Raw genomic sequence first — 20123 nt, 5'->3', positions numbered from 1 at the left:
CCATGTCAAGGAGGTTTTATTCCAAGGCAGGGGGTTGCAGCAGAGTGGGAGGTGCAGAGCATCCCACACCCAGAACTCCCATACTGTAAGCACCACATCACTGTGGAGAACAGCTCTGCAGCAAATGGAAACCCTTTAAAGGTCCATGCAAAGGCACTGGAATTGGAGAAGCCCAAAAGGGCCAAGGAGGATGTGCCCTTTGTTCTGTGTCACAGATAGTGCCAGCTCTGGGTAAAATCCACTAGGAGAGCTGCTGGGGAAACATCGTCATCCCACATCACGTTGCACAGGAGTTTCTGATCCTTGTATCCTGTGGTGGATGGGGACAGTATGGAGTTGGCACCCAAAAGTGGTGATACAGAGCTATGGGCTCAGTCTAGTCTGGCCATTGGTGGCCCCATTTGTAGAGCCAGATGTCAGGGGTTGGGGTGGATGTTCCCATCTGGGATGGATGTCCTTGATTAGGATGGGTGTCCCCAGCTGGGATGGATGTTCTTGATTGGGATGGATGTCCCAGAGTGGCTTCCAGGCGCTGCTCCTGCTGCTGCCCCACCACATCTGGCATGAAGCTGCCACCTGCCCATGGTGGCCATGGGCCCTTGGGGTCTGGTGGGCATGGAGCTGTCACACAGTGGGACTGAAGCGCTGTCCTGAGGAAGGCAGTGGAGCAGCTTGAGCACGAGGGGTTTTGCAGGACCAAAAGCTTTCAATGCCACCAGTTCTGCCTTGTGGCAGCATGTGCCTGGAAGGGGACAGAGCTGTGGGATCTCTTGCAGCGAGAGAGACTCCAGTTCCCCTATGGGGATTTTTCCTCCTCTGGCAAATACTGGGCAGAGCCATGCAGCCCATGTATTTCATGTGCCCTGCAAATCTCATTTTCAAGCAAGCACAAGGCCAAGGCAAAATTAAGCTGGATGTGGGAGGCACTTCTTCTGTGCTGCCGAACGGGGATGTTCCTTGCTGTCACCCCCTCCATAGCAAGTGGGGAGCCAGCTTCACCATGGCAGCTGCCTGCAAAGCAGCTTGGGGTGATGCTTAGCCTAGGGAGGGGCACTGCTAGAACCTCTCCCGCCATGAGAATCCTTCAGGGATGTAGCTCACTGAGCCGCTTCTCCTCCTGCATGTGGATGAGTGCGTTGCGCTTGTCCACCACCTTCAGCAGCTGAGCCAGGATCTGTTGCTCAGCTGCATGATCCTCAGGGGTCTTCAGGGCTTCTGTGGGAGTAGCAGGGGCTGCAGCATGGCTGGGGGTCCCCACCACACACAGCCGCTGCCCCCAGTATGCACAGACGCTTACCTTCTTTCTCAATGTACCAACGCAGCTCCCGGTCCAGCTGCCACTGCTGCTCCTCCAGCTTCAGCTCCTGCACCCTGCGGGGCAGAAATGGAGAGAAGTGAGCATGGGGCTAGGGGCCTGCGGGGAGGAGCCCATGCAGCATAATCCCCAGATCTACGTGATCATGAGGTCCGACTCCTCCAACATCAGGCTGTTCTTCTTCTGCACCAGGTACAGCAACTGGTTCATCCACTGTGTCTTCTGGTCAGCTGGGCTGTCTGCGAGGCAGGGCAGGGTGAGTGGTGTGAGTCCCTTCCTTGGGCACTGAGAAGCCCCACATACCAAATCCTCACCACTGTCCTCCCGAAGGAACTTCTCCAGCTTGATACCCTGCTGCTCCAGCTCCCGGAATGTCACCTCGATCTCCTCCAGCCGTCGCTGGATGGCCTGTGGGGTGTGGAGGGGTAGCAGGTGGCCAGTGCATCCCAGTGCATGAGGTAAGGACAGGGATGGGAACTGGCCTCCACAGCAGGGCTCCCTACCTGGGCTTTGCAGAACCGCTTCATCTGTGCCTCCCGTGCACGGCGGTCCAGTATGCGTTTCCAACTGGGGTACTTCTCTGTGCCCTCCACTATCAGGTTCTATGCAGGCACATGGGGAGGGTGAGGCTATTAGAGCCATACCTGATGCCTTGGTGTGGGACAGTGTGGGACCAGTGGGTTTGCTGCTGCCTGAACATACCAACTCTCCCACGATGCCCAGGTCTGAGCCTTCTTCCTCCTCCTCTTCCTCACTGTCGCTTTCTTCCAGATCTGTGTTCCCCCAAAGCACAGAACAGTTGAGGCACAATGGGGCCCAAGAGGGACCCTCAGCCCAGCTCAGTAGCCACCCACCTTCCTCCATGGCTGCTTCTTCTTCCTCCTCCTCCTCCTCCTCCTCCTCCTCCCAGGCCACCTGTGCCTGCACACCTAGCATGGCCTCAAGTGGTGCCTGCAGCCGCAGCCGTGCTGGCTTGGGGGGAGGCTCAGCCTCTGTGTCACCCATGAGGCTCAGGGAGGAGAGATGGAGCTTCTCCAGGTCTGAGAGGATTATCTTCCTCCTGCCACCACTCTCTTCGGAATCCTCCACTGCCTTCTGAGGCTCTGTGCTGGGACCTTCGCTCTTCTCATCCTCCTCCATTGTATCCTCCATCCCCAAAGGCAGCAGCTCCTGCTCCACTATCTCACCAGTGCCCGTACTATCCTTCATTTCACCAGTGCCCACACCCTCCTCTACCTTGAGCTCCCCAGGTGGCTGTGAGGAAGTGGGTGGGGGTCCGGACTCCTCCTGCTCAGGGGATGCACAGGGGCATCCAGCATCTGAGAGCACATGGTCAGTGACAGCATCCTAGACCCGCAGGGGTAGTGGAGGAGTGATGAGTGTGAGGCTATACCCAAACATTCCCTCCTGCTATTTGACCCCATTCATGGCCACTTACCCCATCAGGCAGCATGGAAGGCTTGTTTGGGAGCAGCACTGGTGGCTCACGCAGGGGCAGCTCCATGCTAAGGGTGTCAGGGAAGTGAAGTGAGCAATAGAAGTGACCTGGGAGGATGGTGCAAACCACGCAATGAGAAAGCAAAGAGGTTGCAAAGAGAGTCACCCACCCCCCCATCTCTGTCTCCAAACACACTCACCGTCCTCCTCGTTGAAGGTGTAGTCTCCTAGGCGCAGCGTGGCCCCACAGCGCCAGCACTGGAAACAGCTGCGGTGGAAGAAGAGTCCCTCGGCGCTGGCCCGTTCCAGGATGTAGATGCGGCGTGCACAGAAGTAGCAGGCATTACTACTTTCTGGGCGAACTGATGTCTGTGGGAGGACAGGACGGATTGGGTTAATGTGGGGTGACCCGGTCTTTGGGGTTGGATCGTGCTGGGGGCTCCTCTTGTAGAGGAGCTCAGCTGTTGACGCAGGGAGGAAGGGAGCTGCAGCGCCTGGCTCCAGAAAACCAGTTGGGTCAGGAAATGCTGTGGGAGGAGCCGGGAGCTCATGGGCGTCTTCTGACACAGCCCGTGTGCCAGCCCTTGGCTTGTCCCCATGCACAGGAGGAACCCCCCCAAGCACAAGGTGAGGACCAACCTGTGTGGGGTCCATTGTGGCAGCAGGTTGTGCATCGTGGTCGTTATTCACAGTATTTCCAGATGGCACTACATCAATCTAAGGGCACAGCACCAAGCAGAGTTCAGTATTCCACAGGCTGCATCACACAGAGCATCCCTTTAGTATTCAGCAGGCACCCACCTCTGTGCTGTCCCTATTGCTCTTCTTGCCCTCAGCATCCTTCTGCACACTGGCCTGCCAACACAAATATGGGACTCAGAGTTATGAGGGATGGCTGTGGGGAGCAACATGGGGTGATGAGGGTAGTCTTCACCTGGGTGTGCTTGTGAGCCAGGATGCAGTTCTTCTGCAGCTTGCTGAGAAAGAGGATGGCCCCTTTGGTGCCAGAGGGGGACAGTGGCTTCTTGCTGAGCTCCATTGACGCTGCACAGAGGGGATGGGGACACGTTGAGGATGTAAATGGGGAGCACCCAGCTCGCCCCATGGAGGGCTCAGGGTGGGATAACCCACCCTACAATTCACACCTGGAGGAGGAGGCTTGAATGCTTCGTAGAACTGGCTGAGGTAGGTGATAAGCCCCAGGCGGTTGGGCTCAGCCATAGAGGCCATCTCAGCACTGGAGAGGATAGGCTGGATGCCCAGCTCCTGCTCTGCCACATCCAGCATCAGCTGGTGGGTGCGTATGGGGTCCTGTGGGTCCATGGCATCAAAATCCCTGCAGGGAGGGTGCATGTAGTCAGGGTGAGTGCTGTAGGGCGGGGGTCTCTGGGGCTGGGCACTTACACCAAATGGGGACGAAATCGATGGATGAGGGCACAGAGAGCCAAACCACTGGTCCAGGAGGATGTGAAGTCAGTCACCTCCACTCCATGATACCCATCTGTGCTATCCTGGCACCAGCGCAACAGCTCCTTATAGGTGTCTCCGCAGACAGCTGGGAAGGCAGCAGCACTCATGTCTCCATCCCAACCCAAGGACACCTCCGCAGAGGTCCCCCACCCATGGCATCATGCGTTAGGTGGGGACTTTATCATGCAGTGTCCCCCAGAGCTCAATCAATGAAATGAGAAAGCATCAGGAGGAGGAGAACAAACACATCCGAAAGAAAGCAGTGGGGTAGAAGCTGTCTCCACGGGGGCTGTGTCATAGAGAATGGGATGGGGATGCAGACATTGCTGGGAGGAGCACAGTGCCTGTATGGTTTTCAAAATGAGGGGGTGGGGAGGGAAATCAGGGCAGGAGCCACTCTGCCATGGCCTGCAGGAGAGGTCCTGGAGGTGGGAGGACCATAGGGCCACTCATACCGGTGCTGAGCCTGTTATCAATCTTCTTCTCGTGGTCCACCTCCACCTTGCCTATGAGGTAGAAGTCCCGGACCTGCCAGGGGGGACACTCAGGTCACTATTTGCACCCAACCAATGCCATCAGAGCTGGCATTGGCAAAGGGGACACCCAGACACCCCCCTTCCCTTCACCACCCAGCTGCCACAGGAAATGCGTAGCACACCTTGAGGACCTACGGCTGTGATTTCACACCCGTGGGGGACAGGGGACCATGCCAGTTAGGAGGGGACCATGTCAACTGATGGCACACAACTGGTGTCACCTCACTGATGGGTACCAAGCTGGATGGCTGCTGTCTCTCCCACCCAAGCAGGATACCCCTGGACTGGGAAGTGGAGAGCTGATGCTCTTCACCCATACTTCAGGCCAGTACCTGGCTGGGTCTGATAGCCTGCAGGTTGAGGTTGGGGTAGCGTGTGGTGGGGTCGATGCTGTACTGTGCAACGTTCTTGTTGGTGTTGTCCGGAGAGGTCTGCGACAGGCGCTGGTAGATGCTCTCCCTGGGCACAAGGGGATGGTGCTGGGTGTCACATCCACCCTCACACCTCCCCAACACACTGAGCACACAACCATTCCAGGGTGGACTCTCACCTCTCTGCCAACACCTCCAGAGGAGGTGTCCCGGCCGCCCACCGCCGCACCATCCATGCTGCATCGAAAGCGGCCAGGAAGCCCCGAGCCACACCGGTGCCCAGAGGCCAGAAGGGCTGTGGAGAGGAAGGTAGAGGGGTGGGGATAGGGATGGGGATGGAGCTGTGCGGCCAGTTGGGGTGGCTGGGAGGAGGCAGGGAGCAAGCAGGCTTGGATGGAGATGAAAGCAGGGAGAGGTGGCGAGGCATGGACAGAGGGAAAGATAAACATCTCCTCCCCAGCTCCACAGCTGCACAGATGCTGCTGCATGCTAGGAGGAACTGGGCTGCATCCCAACCATCTCCGATGGGTGTGGAGAAGGGATAACCCATCCCCATCAATGTATCTTGCTACCAGCAATTTGGGTATATGTCCACGGGGATAGGGTGCACTGAGCAGCTCATGGATAGGGAAACTGAGGCACAGTGCTCACCTCCACCAGGCAGTCGCCCACCAGCCCCAGCAGTAGGCGTGCTCCGTTGTGCTCCCGCACCAGTGCTGCATTCTCGGAGCGTGTCATGCAGGTGAAGTCAAACAAGTCAACGTCTGGCTGGTTGCGATGGTTGAGGGCGAACTCCAGCTCAGGCAGGCAGTAGTTGGTGGAGAAGTTGGCGGCCTCCTTGGCATAGCTGAGCAGTGCATCCCAGTTCACGTTGTCTGGGGACAGGAGGCTCTCAATGTCCGCTTTGTCCTACAGGGATAGGTGGGTCCAACCAGGATGGGAAGTGGCATTTGTCCCCATCCCAGTGGCGGGACAAACCCACTCGCCTCACCTGCAGGATGACGCCCTTCTTCAGCAAGCTCTGCTTCTTGGCTGTCATGACGAAGTAATGCGTATCATCCTTGTAGTAGACAATGTTCTCCAAATCAATCCCTGGTTATGAGGAAGGAGCTGAGCTGAGCTGAGCTGAGCTACCAGTCATCCTCACCAGTAGGATCACTGTGTGGGGATATGCACCCACCACAGGGTGCACACCTCAGGACCCCCCCCCCACTGACCCAGGACCACCAACCTGTTTTGTTGTAGAGGTTTTGGAAGAACTTCTGGTTGTAGATCCGGGCCACGCCGCTGATCTCAGCTACCTCCACCTCTGCCTGGCTGTAGCGGTTGATGAAGTTGGTGGTGATGCCAATGGCCAGCTTGCCCCGCATCTCCTTCCGCTTGAAGCCTTCTGGGACAAACTTGCCTCCCCCAGCCGAGATGAGGACATCAAACTCATAGTGGCTGAGGGGAGAGGAGCTGGGCTGCAACACAGCCCGCCAGCCGCCTGCGGGACAGGGGAGTCACTGGGGTCTGCTTGTATCCCCAAGATGCCACAACCCTACAGCCATGTCTTACCCTGTCCAGCTGCTTTGCCTGTTGGAAGCTGGAGGCCTTTAAATTCAACCTTGGTATGCACCTCCACACCCAGCAATAAGGCCACCTTCAGCAGGATGAGCTGCAGCTGCCGGATACCTGCAAGTGGACACAGGAGGAGTAATGAGAGCTGCACTACCTGCCCAACTCTGGGGTGCACCCAAATCACTCACTGATGTGGTCCAGTGTGCCAGTGCAGAAACGCCCGTAGAACTTCTTGGCGCCCAGCGCCCGCAGATCATGGATGGTGAAGGGCCAGAGGTGCAGCACATTGTTACGGGAGAAAGAGTCACGCTTCTCCAGCAGCACCACACGGGCGCCAAGGAGCGCCAGCTCGATGGCAGTGCGCAGCCCACAGGGACCAGCACCCACCACCAGACACTGCAGAGGGGACAGATGGCATGATGTCCCCATGGTGTGACATCCCCGTGATGTGATATCCCAGTGATGTGTCATCCTCATGGTGTTACGTTAGGCTCAAGGCTAATCTCACCCTAATCCACTTTAAACCATTGCTCCATCCCTTCCCACTCCCCTCCTTCCTCCCCATGCTGCAAACAGGGTGCCATGTGGGGTGATATCCACCTCCCCACAGGCTGAATCTTGCCTTGGTGTCACGGCAATGGTAGCAATTATGCACCAGGCAAGATAAGGAGCACACGCTTTCCCTCTCTGCAGATAGGGAAGTTTCGCTGGTAGCAGACCCAGTAATGAGACTGAACTTTGAACCGCTGTCAGGCAGGAAGTGACAGTGGGGAGGAGAGGTGACAGTGGGGAGATGGGGGAGATGGGGGAATTGAGGTCACCAGCCCCAGGAGGACACATGGTGTTGGGTCACTATATCCCTCCATTCTTTTGCAATCCTCACAGTGGGGATAGGATGGACACTGCCAACTGAGCAGCACCAAAGTGGCTTCGTGCCATGGGAGGACATGGGGGCTAATTAACACATCAACCCACTTCAAGACATTAAACTGCATTGCCGTCCCAACTGGCACATCCTGCACCCTCCTCCAAGGACATCCCAAAGGATGTTCCCACTCCGTGGACACTGCATAGGGACCCAACCTCACATCCCACAGCCACATGTACCTTGGTGCGGGCGCAGGCAGTGCCCTGGTCGTAGTCCTTGTGTCCTGCTTTCTTATCCAGCTTGCTCCACAGAGCCTTGGCACTCCAAAAGTTGAGGGCAGTCTTGAGGCTGTGGTACAGCTGCAGCCCATTGCCCCGCAGCCCCAGATGTTGACACAGCTCCACAAAGCAGCTCAGTACCTCCTGGCACTGCCTGGCGCGTACGAAGTGCTCAAACAGTGTGTGGGCTGGATTGGTCGGCTCCTCATCGGGCGTACTCATCCTGGGGGGACAGCAGGGATAAGAGGAGGACCCCCAAGTGCCATCCTCCAGTCCATCCCTATAGGGATGCTGCAGAACCTGGGGTCTCAGCACAAGGTTTTTTGCAGCACGGGGTGCAGTAATCTTGATGATGGTAACACTAGAATCAGGGCCCTTTCCGGCTGCACCCAGTAAGCCACGGTGTCACCGTCCAGGGTGACGTCAGGGAAGGGGACGGCTGCAACTTCCTTTGTGCTGTGTATACCTGCAGCGAGTGAGAGCACTGTTTCGGAGCAAAGATACCGCTTCCTTCCTCTTGTTGGTGAGGTCCCAGCTGCAGGGACAAACCACAGTGCCCCAAGAACAATAAAACTACTGCTGGGCAGGAAGGGGCAGGACCCTGCTGCCCTGGTTTGAGAGCAGGATTTACTCTGTGACAGCCCGGCAAGGTGGAAGCTGCCATCTTGGAGGCAGACGGAGAGCAGAGGAAGCAATGTTGGGAAACCAAAAATAACCAAATGACACACAGACAGTCCTGGCAGCATGCAAGAAGATTTCCACCACAGCTGGGGTGTAGCACTCCCCCGAAACCCTGCCCTTGCTCAGCATCTGCCCAATGCTTGCTCACTGATCTCCATGCACCTCTCCCCACACCTGATGGCACCACACTGCTGTCCCATGCCACAACTAGCACCAAGCTCTGCCATTTCCATCCACCTCCAAACCATGGGACTGGCTGATGCTCCCAATCTGGCAGGAGAAGCAGCATGGTGGAAGTCTCATCCTGCTGCACTGCTCCTCAGCTGTTCTGCTCCCTCTTTGAACAGTGAGCATTGCCCTTGCGCTGTGCCCCTGCTCCCTGAAGCTCTCCATCCTTACCAGTGGGAAACAATGAATTTGAAGAGCTTGGGGAAACTGAGGCATCCTGCCCACAGCCAGTGGTGTGGGGCCAGGGCCATGCCCCATGCCAGGACAGCATTTCACTACAGTGCTTTGGCTTGGCAAGGAGGAGGCAGAACAACAAGCTCAACGTTACTTTGGGTTTCCTATGGAAACGATGCTTGTGCTAGCAATTCATGTCCCCTTTAGTGTGCTTGAACCCCTATACAACAACAGCTTTTAGCAGTAGTCGGAATCACTCTGGCTGCTCAGTTCCTGTAGATTTGCTGCCACCAAAGGGGGGGCAAGGCACTGAGCCTCCGCCTCTGCACTCCTCAGATGAAAGCACAAATACTTTGTTCATTTCTTCCCTTAAAGGCAGAGAGAGGAGGTGGGTTTGTAGCCAGTCCTGACTCAGTCCAGGACAACTCTGGTTGGAGCAGCTGCAGAAATGAAGCTCATAGGGAAGTCATCCAGCACCAGTGCATGCAGAGCAACCCTGGAATGGGGGTGCTCATTTGTGCTGGTGGGGGTTTCCCCTTGTCCTGACTCATGGGGATGCAGAGGGGAAGCAGCTCCAGGGTGCAGAACTGCTGGCACGTTCACATCCTCCGGCACATGGAAACAGGGTAGGGAAGGACAGAGCAATTGCAGGCTGGGAGGGCTTCCAAAAGCACAGCTTGGCAGCTGGACCTCTCCCTCCTGCTGAGCGTGCTCCCAGCACAGACTGGTATCAGCCCAGAGAACCCATGGGCCAGGCTCCGCAGGACTACCATCAAGGCAGGATGCTCTCTGCCAAGGGTTTATGAAAGTGGGTATCAAAGCCCCTTGGGATGCAGCAACCTTGTGCAGACCCCGGGGGGGGTCTCAGCCACTTGCCGTGGTAGTGAGCACTTCTCCGGTACATTGTGGGATTGTTCTGCACAGGGGGTCCATAAACCACATCCTGACCACATCCCCGAGAACTTGGGAAAAAGACAACACTCAGGGGCACCAGCACCCCGAAAAGTCATCTGAGCTCATGGGGCTCAGCCATGCCCCCCACTAAGCACCAGCCCCTCAGGCTGCACAGAGGTCACTGCAGCCAAGGGAATGGGACAGCTCAGTCCCTTGTCTAGGACAGCACTGGTAGTGCTACCAAGAAGCTGCTCTTGCTTGGGCTGGGGCTGAGATGGCTGCAGGCAAAAATAACCTGGAGTGTCCTCTGCTCTGGGCTCTCACTGCCTGAGGGGAGTAGGGCGGAGTGGGATGCCCAGCAGTGCTGCTCTGCAGCAGATGTACCCTGGAGGGACAGCAGACTTGCAAACCCCAACTTCAATTGGCAAAATGTCCCGGGGGCTCCTGCACACCAACTGAGCATCTTCCCCCTGCACCCAAGCAAGGGGCCAGGATGGGAATAAGCCTCTCCCTTTGCAAAGCTCTTCCTGCTCCATTGCTCTTGGTACTGGGAGCACTGGTGGGACTGGGAAAAGAGTGCAAGACGAGGGGACTACTCCCTTTTCCCTTAGTCCTGGTGGCAGCGGAATGTAGGGGTTGGCAAAGTGAAGACCAAGGGGAGACTCATGCAGCCCAGCATCCCAAAATAACCCCCAGGGCTTCAGCAACTTACAGTACATCAAACCGGAGAGATGTTTCCGGTGCCACTCACACAATGCGGGCCCCCTTTTACCCACATTTTCCTTGGAGCAGGAAATAGAGCTGGAAGGGGAGGGGAGGGGCCAGGAGGACAGCAGGGTGACCCCTTACATCCCCCTACCCACCAGGGATTCTCTGCCCATCCCCTCTCACTCACCTTCAGGTCTGCGCAGTGCGGGAACAGCGCAGAGATGGGGCTGGATGAGGGTTGAAAGTGGTTCCGGCCACCCGATTCAATTCCTCCCGGCTACTTTCCTTCTGACTTCGTTCCTTTCCTCTCTTCTCGACTCCTCTCCTGCTGGAAGGCGGTGCTGGGATCCCAGCAGAGGGGACAGGGCTGTCTCCGGGTCTGCCCCGTTTTGTGCTGCCACAAATTGTGCTGCAATCGTGGTTTTGGAGAGCAGTGATGAAACAAAACGCTTTGCTTTTCGTGCTGTGCTTCCTCCCCGCCCCCAGAAATAAAGCCTAGAGCCCAGCAGCCAGGTCCTGCCCTGGGTGGGAGGGATTTGCTCAGCCCCTGTCTCTAAATGAACCAATAGTGTCCCCAAGCAGTGCCACTCGTGGAAAATTTTGGGACAGCACTTCCACCTTAGCTGAAGGGCCACAGGGGGATGAAGCTGCCCACTCCCCAAAGATTGACCCCAACTGGGTGGATTTTAGGATTTCCCAGCAGTGAACTCCTTGGGTTGCTGCTGTCTGCTCACCCCATGCCCCTAGTGATGGGGCTGGTGGAGCGGTGACACATGGTGACAACCTGCCACGAGGCTGCGGTGACTCAGGGACATGGGGCAAGGAAGCACATAGGGACCATGAGTCATGTGCAACAAGAAGGGACAGGTGTCCCAGTGTCTCCAACCCTCCTTGGATCCTCCCAAGAGTCCCACAACAGGACCATCACCCATGGCCCCACCGCTTGGCTGGGCTGGCTGGAGTCCCCCAACCCCATGCAAAACCCCCAGAGTCCACCCATGTTTTGGAGGTGTGGATGCAGAAATGAGGTGCCTGTGCAGAACTGGGGCTGGTGTCAGTCATGGAGCTGCTTCTGACAGCTCCCTTTGTGAGTACTTTGTTCTGCTACAAAGAGGTCTAAGTGCTAATAATCAGTTCCTTCCAGGTGTAGGTTTGTCCCTTGGGGGGACAGATGTAGAGAATTAGCATACATCTTAATTAAGGCAGAAAAGGAACTGGAGGTACAGATCCTTCCTCTCCCTGTGTGCCCATGCTGGGGTTGAGGATGCAGGGGAAGGTGTTGGCATTCCTTACAGTGCAGGGACAAAGGGAGCATAACTGAGACACAGCCCTAAAGCAAATCCATGGTGGTCATGGGCACTGTCCCCAGGGGAAAGGGGACATGCAAGGGACATCCCTGTATCCCTCATTGTGTCATTAGAACCAGGAAACTCTCACAGGGATGCAGGCTGATGCAGCTTTATGCCTCCAAGCTCCAAGCACAGAACTTCACCCTTTGCTCCAGCATCAAAACTCCCCATTTTTTTTCCTCCAATTTTATTTTTCTAGGGCCTCCGTGGTTTTGGGGGGAGAGCAGGGAGGGAGGAGGGGGAAAGAGTGTCAGGAGGAGCAGTGATGGGGAGTGGGTGCAGCTAAGCTTTGGGTGATGCTGCAGGCTGCAGCCGCTGCAGCTCCAAAAGGTGGAGAAGGAGGAGGAAGGCGACGCTCAGGAGAAGCAGGCAGAACACAACCCAGTAGGGCTGTGAGATGAAGAGCCACGGTTGCCACAGCTCCACAGAGGACTCCTTGGACCTAAGGACAAGGCAATAAGGGACATCCTTCACCCAAAGGGCACAGCACTTGTCACAAAGCAGGGACAAGATTTAGCCCAAACCTGGATGAAACAAGAGTGAGGAAGGCACACGTGACTCACAATGCATGGGGAAACTGAGGCAGGGCAGGTTCAGAGGGACAATCACAAAACTCCATCTCCCAACATCCCACCTCCATTCCCACATGCTGGCAGCACTGGGACTGCAGAGCCCCAGGGATGAAGGGTGTTGCTCACATCATCCTGAGCTGCCCCAGCTCCTTGCCCCCTGCGATTGATTCCAACTGCTTGCCACCTGCTTCCACCACTAGCCCCTCGCACACCAGCTTGCCCTGGCTTGGTGGCTCCAGTTTGCTCCTAGGGAGGGAGAAATGGGACACTGTACCCCATAGGATGGTGGCAGACAGAGCCGTGTGGTCCCCCCACCCTTCCACTCACCCAGCACCATTACCTCTGGGTGCTGGTCTGGTGTTGGGCACCCTCAGGCCTGCCAGCCAGGGTTGCTCGGCCATCCACGCCAGCAGCTGGCTGGGCACCAAAGGAGGGAACGTGAGCACCCAGACCTGATGGTACCGAGTCCGTCTGTCCCCACTGAGCATGTCCTTACCAAGAGCTGCTTTGGGATGACAGCAATGCTGACTCGGCGGCGTGCAGATGACTGTGGGGAACGGAGGGGATAGGGTGAGCACAGTGCTGATCTCTCCCCGCATTTCCCAACCCCAGTGTGAGCAAGGGACAAGGCGGAGGAAAAGGGATGCTGCCAGCCTCCCATCAGTAGGTGATGAGAAGAAGGGGCGTCAAAGCCAAGAGCATTGCGCCTGTTCCTGCTGTGCCAAGCAGTGCCACCTAACCCCTCCTGAGCGCTCCCCTACCTCATGAGCTGTAGGGGAAGAAGAGACGAATTCAAGCTGGAGCTAGAGAGCAGCCTCCTCCCCGTCAAGCCCTGCAATGCAGAGGGACTGACTGAGGTCTCCAGGCCAGCAGCTCTCCCCTACATTTTGCCCCAGTGCTTCTAGCAAACCTTGCCTACAGCAGTGGCTAGGAAGAGGGATGCTGCCCTGGGGGGAGCAGTGCTTGGGTATAGCAGGGAGAAGGATGTTTGCAGGGCATGAGGTGGTACTGGGAGTTGGGAGGCGTGCTGTACTGCCATTACCTGTTGGAAACCTCGCATCAGGGGGTGAGGCCTCAGCCGCAGCTCTGCATCATCTGGAAGAAAAGAGAAGAAGCCTCATGTTGCCTCCAGAAAGAAAAATGGGGCTGACATGCAGGCAATCATGAATGTCCTTCATGTTGGAGGCAGACAAGACCACATGCTCTCGGTTTGACATAAGGCACAGGTGTGCCCAACCAGGGGGAACTGCTTGTACACACACACTGTGCATGCAGTTTGCAGGGACAAGGCACCCTTTGTGTGCCCCCACTCTGAATTCCCCAGTGGTCTGCAGAAGAGCCACCAGCACCTGCTCCCACTCTGTGGCTGCTGTTACATGCACCCCTCACATTTGTCATCGGGTCTGGCAGCTGCAGCCCCAGCTGTCATCCACCCCCGGTCCCCAGCTGATGGCTCCACAGCACAGGATCATGCTGTCTACAGGGGGGGGTTAGAACTGAATTCTGCAGTGTTGCCTCCCTCAGGGGTGAGACCACCTCACCCTGGGTCTCTGCCAACTGCCGGTTGCGGGAGTTCTGCTGGATCAGGCACTTCATCTCCTCTAGCTCAGCGTGCTCACGCAGGTGGTGCCGCTTCAGGTTCTCCACATGCTGGACCATCACCTCCGCTGCTCGGCTCATCCGTGCCTCCTGTGTCCGGGAGGACCAGCCATCGGTTCCCAACGTCCCCATGGACGATGCCCCCCACTAGCTCTCTCTGGGTGCAAATCATCCCCTTCCCACTCCCAGGATACCCCAGTGTGTGCCAACAAAACCCACAGGAGCACTGGGAGGAGGAAGCACAGCCGCCAGCGATGCGTTCCCAGCACCTCCATTCCTCACCCACCTGGTGGACAGCTCCCAGCTTCTCTGCAGCACTGGTGGCACGCTTGATGGCAGCTGCCAGCACAGCCAGGCTGCACTGCAGCTGCTCCAGCACCTCCTTGCAGCTCACATCCATGCAGGATGCAGTCAGCCTCTGCAGGGGGAGAGCATGGAGCTGCTGGAGCTGGAACTTGGAATTGCCCAAACCCTTCTATAGCTGGAGATCCCCAGCAGACGTCAACCCCCTCCAGTGCCCACCTACCTCCAGGAAAGTCCGGCACTGCTCCAGCTCCTCCTGAATGTTTTCCTCTGCTGCATCTTGTGCTCGCTTCTCCACCTGCACTCGTTGCTGCAGGGTGAACATGTCGCAGCGAAACGCCAGGGCGAGGTGGGCAAAGGCTGCCTGTAGGCAGGAGGGCAAAGGACTGGGACATGAAAGGGAGGCCGCCGGGGTCATGCATGGCTGTCCCCAAGACACAGCCAGACTCCCTTTCTTGTGCCATCGGGCAGTGCTCCATGAGGACCATCAGCACTGTGTGTCTCCAGCGCTCATCAGGACACTGCACACTAGGGGCAGACTCTGTGAAATGCCACAAGATGGGGACATCCCCTGGCAGCCAACAATGCACTGGAATCCCAAGGCCTGCTGGTACTAGGATGTGGTGGGCAGACACCAGCTCTCGCTGTAGGTCACGGTTGGCATGCAGGGCAGCAGAGCCTGACTCAGCCCTAGCACTCACAGAACAATTATTTTTATGATGAGGCTTCCACTGCCTCCTTGCTCAGGGAACTCAAGGAAAAATTTGAGGGATTCAAATTTGAGGGTGCTCATCGTGCCACAGAAATGGAGCTGAATCCAAATGGCAACTGCATCACTGTCAAGGGACTGCAGATCCTGGGAGCAGGACACAGTCCCCCAGCTGGGATTCAGTAGAACATTGGTCTCTTTTCCCCTTTCCCTAGCCCACCTGCAAGCCCTCACCTCCACGTCCTGCTCCGTCAAATTTGTGCTGCAGAAAGAGAACAGCTGTCAGAGCTGGAGGCACAGTGCGGACTGCATGCCAAAATGCCCTTGGTCCACCTCCAGGGGTGCCTCAGGACCCCAGTTCTGCAGCCCCCAGCAACAACGCAGCCAGTCACCCCTTTACCTGTGCAGTCCCAATTTCTCCAGCACTGAGAGCTCATTGGGGAAACTCGGCAGCTGCTCCTCTGGGGTTTCTCCATCTGTGGGGAGGACCATATGTGGGGGCTTTTGCTTGGTCTTCCCTCCTCCCTCTCATCCTCCCATACAGGTGCTAGTAGGGTGGGAACGCCCCAGCACTTCTTCCAGGAGGGACGGTTCCCATGTCCCCATCAAGGAAGCTGAACCCTGTCAGGCCACACAGTTCCCATACTTGTCCCCAGTCACTTCATGCTCTACCAGAAGGGCATCCAGCCTAGGACATGACATGGTGATTCACCCACCTTCCTCAATCCCATCATCATCTCCAGTGCAAAAAGCCAGCTCCGTGCCTGGTTCCTGCAAAAGGGCACTTTCAGACCAATCCCCTTCCTGGTGCTGAATGGCATCCCCCCCCCCAAAAAAGCATCACTGAGTAGCTCTACAGTCCCAAACCCATTTCCCTCCTGTCCTCCTCACCTCACTGACGCTCTCCATGCTCTTCTTGCTCCCAGCCAAAACCCTATCCAGGTGCTCCTGGGGACTGATCATCCTCCCTGGGGACAGAGAGAGGTGGCAGCAGTGTGGCAGCATCCCCGTGCCAGCCTTAAGATCCCCAGAACCTCCAGGATGCTGGGGAGCGTGGGCTGGCAGGTATCCCCCAAAGTATCCCTCACAGGATTAAGGATGTCCCCATCATCCAGGAGGAGCTGTTGGAAAGCAGATAAGGGTTGCAGGACTGGAGGGGATATGATAATGCAGGGAGGTGCTGCTGGGATGAGGGACCCCCACCCAGACCCATGCTATGCTGCCAAGGGAGAGTGGAGGCACAAAGCCACTCCTTTCCACCACCCCCACCCCAGATATCTTTACCTTCATCCGGAGCTGTGAGGAGCCTGGGTGGCTCTGCATGCTGCTCCCTACAGAGAGGAACTAGAGTAAACCCGAAAGCAACACTGGCAGGAGAGGCAGCATCCTACCCGCAGTGCCCAGGACCTTCGTCCTTTCTGGGCATCCTCCGCAGCCCACTCCATCCCCATTGTCCCTGGCATGGGCGTAGCAGCTCTCCCTGTGCCTAACAGCCCTTCCATTGCAGAGGAGCCAGCAATGAGTCACCGGCCTGCAGCAGTGCTTCTTAGCACATTTATTTTGTCCTGACTGCCAGGCAGATCTCACTGCCAGCTGGCCTCCTTGCAGGCACAGCACCAAAGCTGGCTTGTGCCACTGCTATGGGGACAGCAGGCTTTATCATGTGGTCACTCCCCCAAAATCTTGCCCCATGTTCACAGAGTTCTAGCAGATCCATGGAGCCAGGGATGCTGTAGCATCACAGTGCATGGAGACACAAGGGCTGCTATGCAAGCAGCAAATCTGTCAGAGCCCAGCACCCAACTGGGGAAGAGTTTGCACTCCCAAACTTTGTTCCTGGCTCCAGGCAGAGCTCAGCAGCACTTTTCCCTCTCCTCCCGGCAATTTGTTCCTCAGGATCAGTGCCCAGGAGAGAAAGCATTGCTGCACCAAAACAAGGCTGAGCACTACATCTGGCACTGCCATCCCTATCCTAACCCTACCAAACTGGTGCACATACCTGCTCTGGTGGGGGCTCTGCCAGCTGCCCCTGCACTGTTTCCGTGCCACACACCCCTGGGCTTGTCCCTGCACCTCTTTCCCTGCTCCCAGTGAGGTGTCCACCCATGGCTTCATCTGCACAGCACAGAGGCTCCGGGACCAGTACACCTATCATGAGAGACACGTATTAGCCATGCACAGATGGGAAAACGCCTCTAAATGTTATATTTTTAAAATGTTTTCTCACCCAGCGGCAGTGCGGAGGCATTTGTGGGTTGCAGGAGGATGCCGCTGGGATGGGCATGGGGAGAGGCAAGCGAGGGATTTACATCAAACCACCTCTGTGCAGCGCTGAGGATGGGCTTTCCCTTCCACCACCCGTTTCCCACCTCCCACCCATGATTTCCAACATCAGCAGCACAACCCTCACCCCTCCGTGGGATACATTTGCACTCCCTGCCTGGTGCAGAGAGGAAGCAACCTGGGCTGGGGTCATCCTAAGCATCCTGGCAGGCAGGCTCCTGTGCAAATAAATGCATGGGATTCCCACATCCCTTCTATAAGTAAGCTCAGGTATCTCATTTGAGTTATTTTCCAATGTTTAAACAACAGAGAGAAAGATGGCAGTAAGCCCAGAGAATCCCTGTCGGTCCCAGGAGCTGAGCCTGAAGAAATGCAGCTATGGGGCAGAAGGAAATTTATTTCTTTTTTTTCTGTTTATTTGTTCTGGTCAGGATACAAAATGAAGAACAGATTTAAGGGGCTGACTATGTGGAAAGCCTCAGCTGAGCCCAGCCATCCCCCTTCTCCCAGAGATCAGTCTTGATCTAGGAATATCTAACAACTTTCACGTGCATTGGGAGTTGTCCCCAGAACCTCTGCCTAGGGGTCCAGGAACCCCAAAAAAACAAGCAAACTCATCCCATCAGTGAGCATCAGTTTCATCCAGAGGGGTAGTCCCTGCTGCAAAGCATCAACTCTGGGACAGTTGTGGCAGACCCTGGAGCCTGCTGCTTTACCCCATCTCACCCACCCACCCCATATCTTTGCTCCATAGCGGGAAACACTGAGTGCAGTTCATTGAACAGCATAGCTTCAATAACACCCAGGCAGCCCCGCTCTCCCTTGGCTCACTGACTTCACCAAACATTCCCCAGGTCATTACCTGCCCGAATCCGTCCCAAAAGGCCCCAGCTCAGTCCCAGTCCTCTGCGCAGTCAGGACCCTGGGGATGGGAGCCAGGGCACCAAGCAGTGCACACTGCCAGCAGCACAGCAATTGCATCTGTGGCAGAAGGAGCTGCCAAGGGAACAGCTTGAAGGGAGAAGGCCTTTAAAGGACATGCACGAAGCAGTCAGAGTTCCCCATGCAGGGCCAGGCTGGGTGCTGCACAGGTGGCCTTTCATCCCCTGTACGGGGGCAGAGTTGGAAGTCCCCACACCTTCATACAGGGCGCAGCATGAGGATACACCAGGACAGCTTGTATGTGGTGATATGGGGAAGCCCCATCCCTTCTCTCACCCTGTTTCACCTCAGTCATCAACCTCAATGACCCTTTCTCTGCTTGACCTCTTTGATCAAATCCACTACATCCCCAAAGCTGCTTCCTTCCCTAAGGAGCTTACATGGAGTCAGATTTGATACTCAGCACTACAGAGGACCAGCCTGCAGGCAGGCAGGCACTGTTGTTTCCCTCATCCCATGTCCCCACTGCAAGTCTTTGGGGGTCTGCCAATCTTCAAAGCTTTCAGAGGGCAGCCAGCAAACAGCATCTCATCATCCGCAGCAGGGCTGGCCCAGCTTTGTACCAGCTGCTGAGAGCTCAAGGGCTCAGCCTCACAGCCACAGAGCAAAGAGAGCTGGGAGAGGCCACTAGGAGCTCTGAAGCAGAAGCTGGGCTGTGCCAAAGTAGGATGGAGCCTGAACGTGGCCATCAGCAGCTCTTATGGACACAGTTAGTGGGCATGGGGTGATGGCTGGACTCTATCTCAGAATTCTTTTCCAATCTTAATGATCCCCCACCAAGATAGGGTTGCGAATGCCCCTGAAGCTCCAGTGATGGATTTTCCCTCCTGGGGTCATCGCTTTCTGCTTTGACCCGACCCCACAGCAGAGCTGATGAGAAATCATGAGTCACTGTATGGGAAGGAGAGCCCCACATCCCCAGCAATGCAAGCACTGTCGTGCATGATTAGCACCAATTAATGACAATTAGCATGTTATAAGCTCATACTGCCAGCTCCAGGAAGATACAGGAGCTCAGCAGAAGCTGCAGGAGTGTGGGAAATAGCCACGGACATGCCAAAAGGAAAGCTGGCACTGCCACCCCCTCCCTTTGTATGGGAACTGCTGAGTCACGGCCTGAACCTCTGATTAATCACCTGAGGCGAGCCATAAGTCAGCCAGAGGAGCACAGGTGAAGGCAATTCACCTGTGCTGCCGGAAGGGGTGGAGCCAGGCTGCACCCCTCCTAGACCTATTTAAGAGCTGGCTACCAGAGGGGAGGGATCTCTTCTGGAGATCACCTCTCTTGGTGTTTTCTGGTGAGCTCAGCCGAAGGGTAAGCTCTTCCACTTATTCTCTTTTTGTTATCGTTGTCTGCTTTGCCTTACTCTCTTGATTATATTGCGATTATAACATCTTGATATCTATTGATTATACACAATTATATTGTGATTATAACATCTTGGTTATACACCCTTACACAGCCTTAAAATATCTCCCTCAGGATCTCCTCCCTTCTCTATTTCTCTATGCTAAGTTTGCTGCCCACCTCCAAGAGTTTCAAGGTGCAAAGAATGGTCACTTGTGCTTCTTTCCAGAGGAGGATTTGCAGTGAGCAGAGGACGTTGGTCTGAGCTGTGAGAGGATGCCTGAAGTTTGCAGGGTGCAACTATGCAAGTCCAACCAGAGGTAGTGGAGCAGGTCTCAGAGCAGTAACATCTCTCCCATTCCTCAACATCAGTGCTTTCCTGGCTGCTCAGCAAGCATCTTCAAAGGCAGAGGAATGGTCCTGGTAGAGACAGGTTTACACAAGCATTACTAGCACACTTCTGGACACCTTCTTGCCTTCAAAAGCAGAGTCCCAAGC

The 20123-nt window shown here is 56.1% G+C and overlaps 2 protein-coding genes across 4 annotated transcripts; both read right to left on the bottom strand.

The window, feature by feature from the left end:
* Positions 1–5: 5 nt before the first annotated feature.
* Positions 6–11025, bottom strand: MICAL1 (microtubule associated monooxygenase, calponin and LIM domain containing 1). Of its 2 annotated transcripts, none has more exons than XM_048925599.1 (24): positions 10708–11025; positions 7797–8058; positions 6878–7085; positions 6687–6803; positions 6361–6615; positions 6121–6221; positions 5781–6038; positions 5309–5424; positions 5091–5217; positions 4678–4750; positions 4157–4307; positions 3898–4088; positions 3687–3796; positions 3554–3607; positions 3392–3469; positions 2953–3121; positions 2754–2860; positions 2170–2662; positions 2018–2088; positions 1819–1917; positions 1630–1723; positions 1455–1554; positions 1298–1371; positions 6–1215 (listed from the first exon to the last, which is right to left on the bottom strand). In XM_048925599.1, the coding sequence occupies exons 2-24, from the start codon at positions 8055–8057 to the stop codon at positions 1085–1087; spliced, it is 3438 nt and encodes a 1145-aa protein (XP_048781556.1). In that variant the 5' UTR covers position 8058; positions 10708–11025; the 3' UTR covers positions 6–1084. The 2 variants fall into 2 exon arrangements, with proteins under 2 accessions (XP_048781556.1, XP_048781557.1); XM_048925600.1 differs by lacking the exon at positions 10708–11025 and adding an exon at positions 8136–8242.
* Positions 11026–12088: 1063 nt separating this feature from the next.
* On the bottom strand, positions 12089–19909 carry LOC125684117 (inositol 1,4,5-triphosphate receptor associated 2-like). 2 transcript variants are annotated; one of them, XM_048925946.1, is made up of 15 exons: positions 19806–19909; positions 17052–17200; positions 16337–16383; positions 15944–16020; positions 15769–15823; positions 15453–15528; positions 15287–15314; positions 14567–14707; positions 14327–14458; positions 13983–14130; positions 13484–13536; positions 12938–12988; positions 12782–12858; positions 12568–12687; positions 12089–12311 (listed from the first exon to the last, which is right to left on the bottom strand). In XM_048925946.1, exons 2-15 carry the CDS (start codon positions 17165–17167, stop codon positions 12152–12154), a joined length of 1281 nt encoding a protein of 426 aa, XP_048781903.1. In that variant the 5' UTR covers positions 17168–17200; positions 19806–19909; the 3' UTR covers positions 12089–12151. The 2 variants fall into 2 exon arrangements, with proteins under 2 accessions (XP_048781903.1, XP_048781904.1); XM_048925947.1 differs by lacking the exons at positions 12568–12687; positions 12782–12858.
* Between the last annotated feature and the right edge of the window lie 214 nt (positions 19910–20123).

The sequence above is a fragment of the Lagopus muta genome, chromosome 24 (assembly GCF_023343835.1).
Source record: "Lagopus muta isolate bLagMut1 chromosome 24, bLagMut1 primary, whole genome shotgun sequence".
NCBI classification, from domain to species: domain Eukaryota; kingdom Metazoa; phylum Chordata; class Aves; order Galliformes; family Phasianidae; genus Lagopus; species Lagopus muta.
The sequence above is the reverse complement of the archived record's forward strand: the minus strand, read 5'-3'. Positions and strand labels throughout refer to the sequence as shown.

Excerpts from the sequence above, each read along its gene's own strand:
- MICAL1 (XM_048925599.1), bottom strand. The coding sequence starts at position 8,057 with ATGAGTACGCCCGATGAGGAGCCGACCAATCCAGCCCACACACTGTTT. Across the intron at positions 4,308-4,677 it reads TGATAACAGGCTCAGCACCG|CTGTCTGCGGAGACACCTAT; the intron begins GTATGAGTGGCC and ends CTGCCTTCCCAG. Across the intron at positions 1,555-1,629 it reads GTTCCTTCGGGAGGACAGTG|ACAGCCCAGCTGACCAGAAG; the intron begins GTGAGGATTTGG and ends CCTGCCTCGCAG.
- LOC125684117 (XM_048925946.1), bottom strand. The coding sequence starts at position 17,167 with ATGAAGCCATGGGTGGACACCTCACTGGGAGCAGGGAAAGAGGTGCAG. Across the intron at positions 15,529-15,768 it reads TGATGATGGGATTGAGGAAG|ATGGAGAAACCCCAGAGGAG; the intron begins GTGGGTGAATCA and ends TCCTCCCCACAG. Across the intron at positions 15,315-15,452 it reads GAGAAATTGGGACTGCACAG|CACAAATTTGACGGAGCAGG; the intron begins GTAAAGGGGTGA and ends CTCTTTCTGCAG.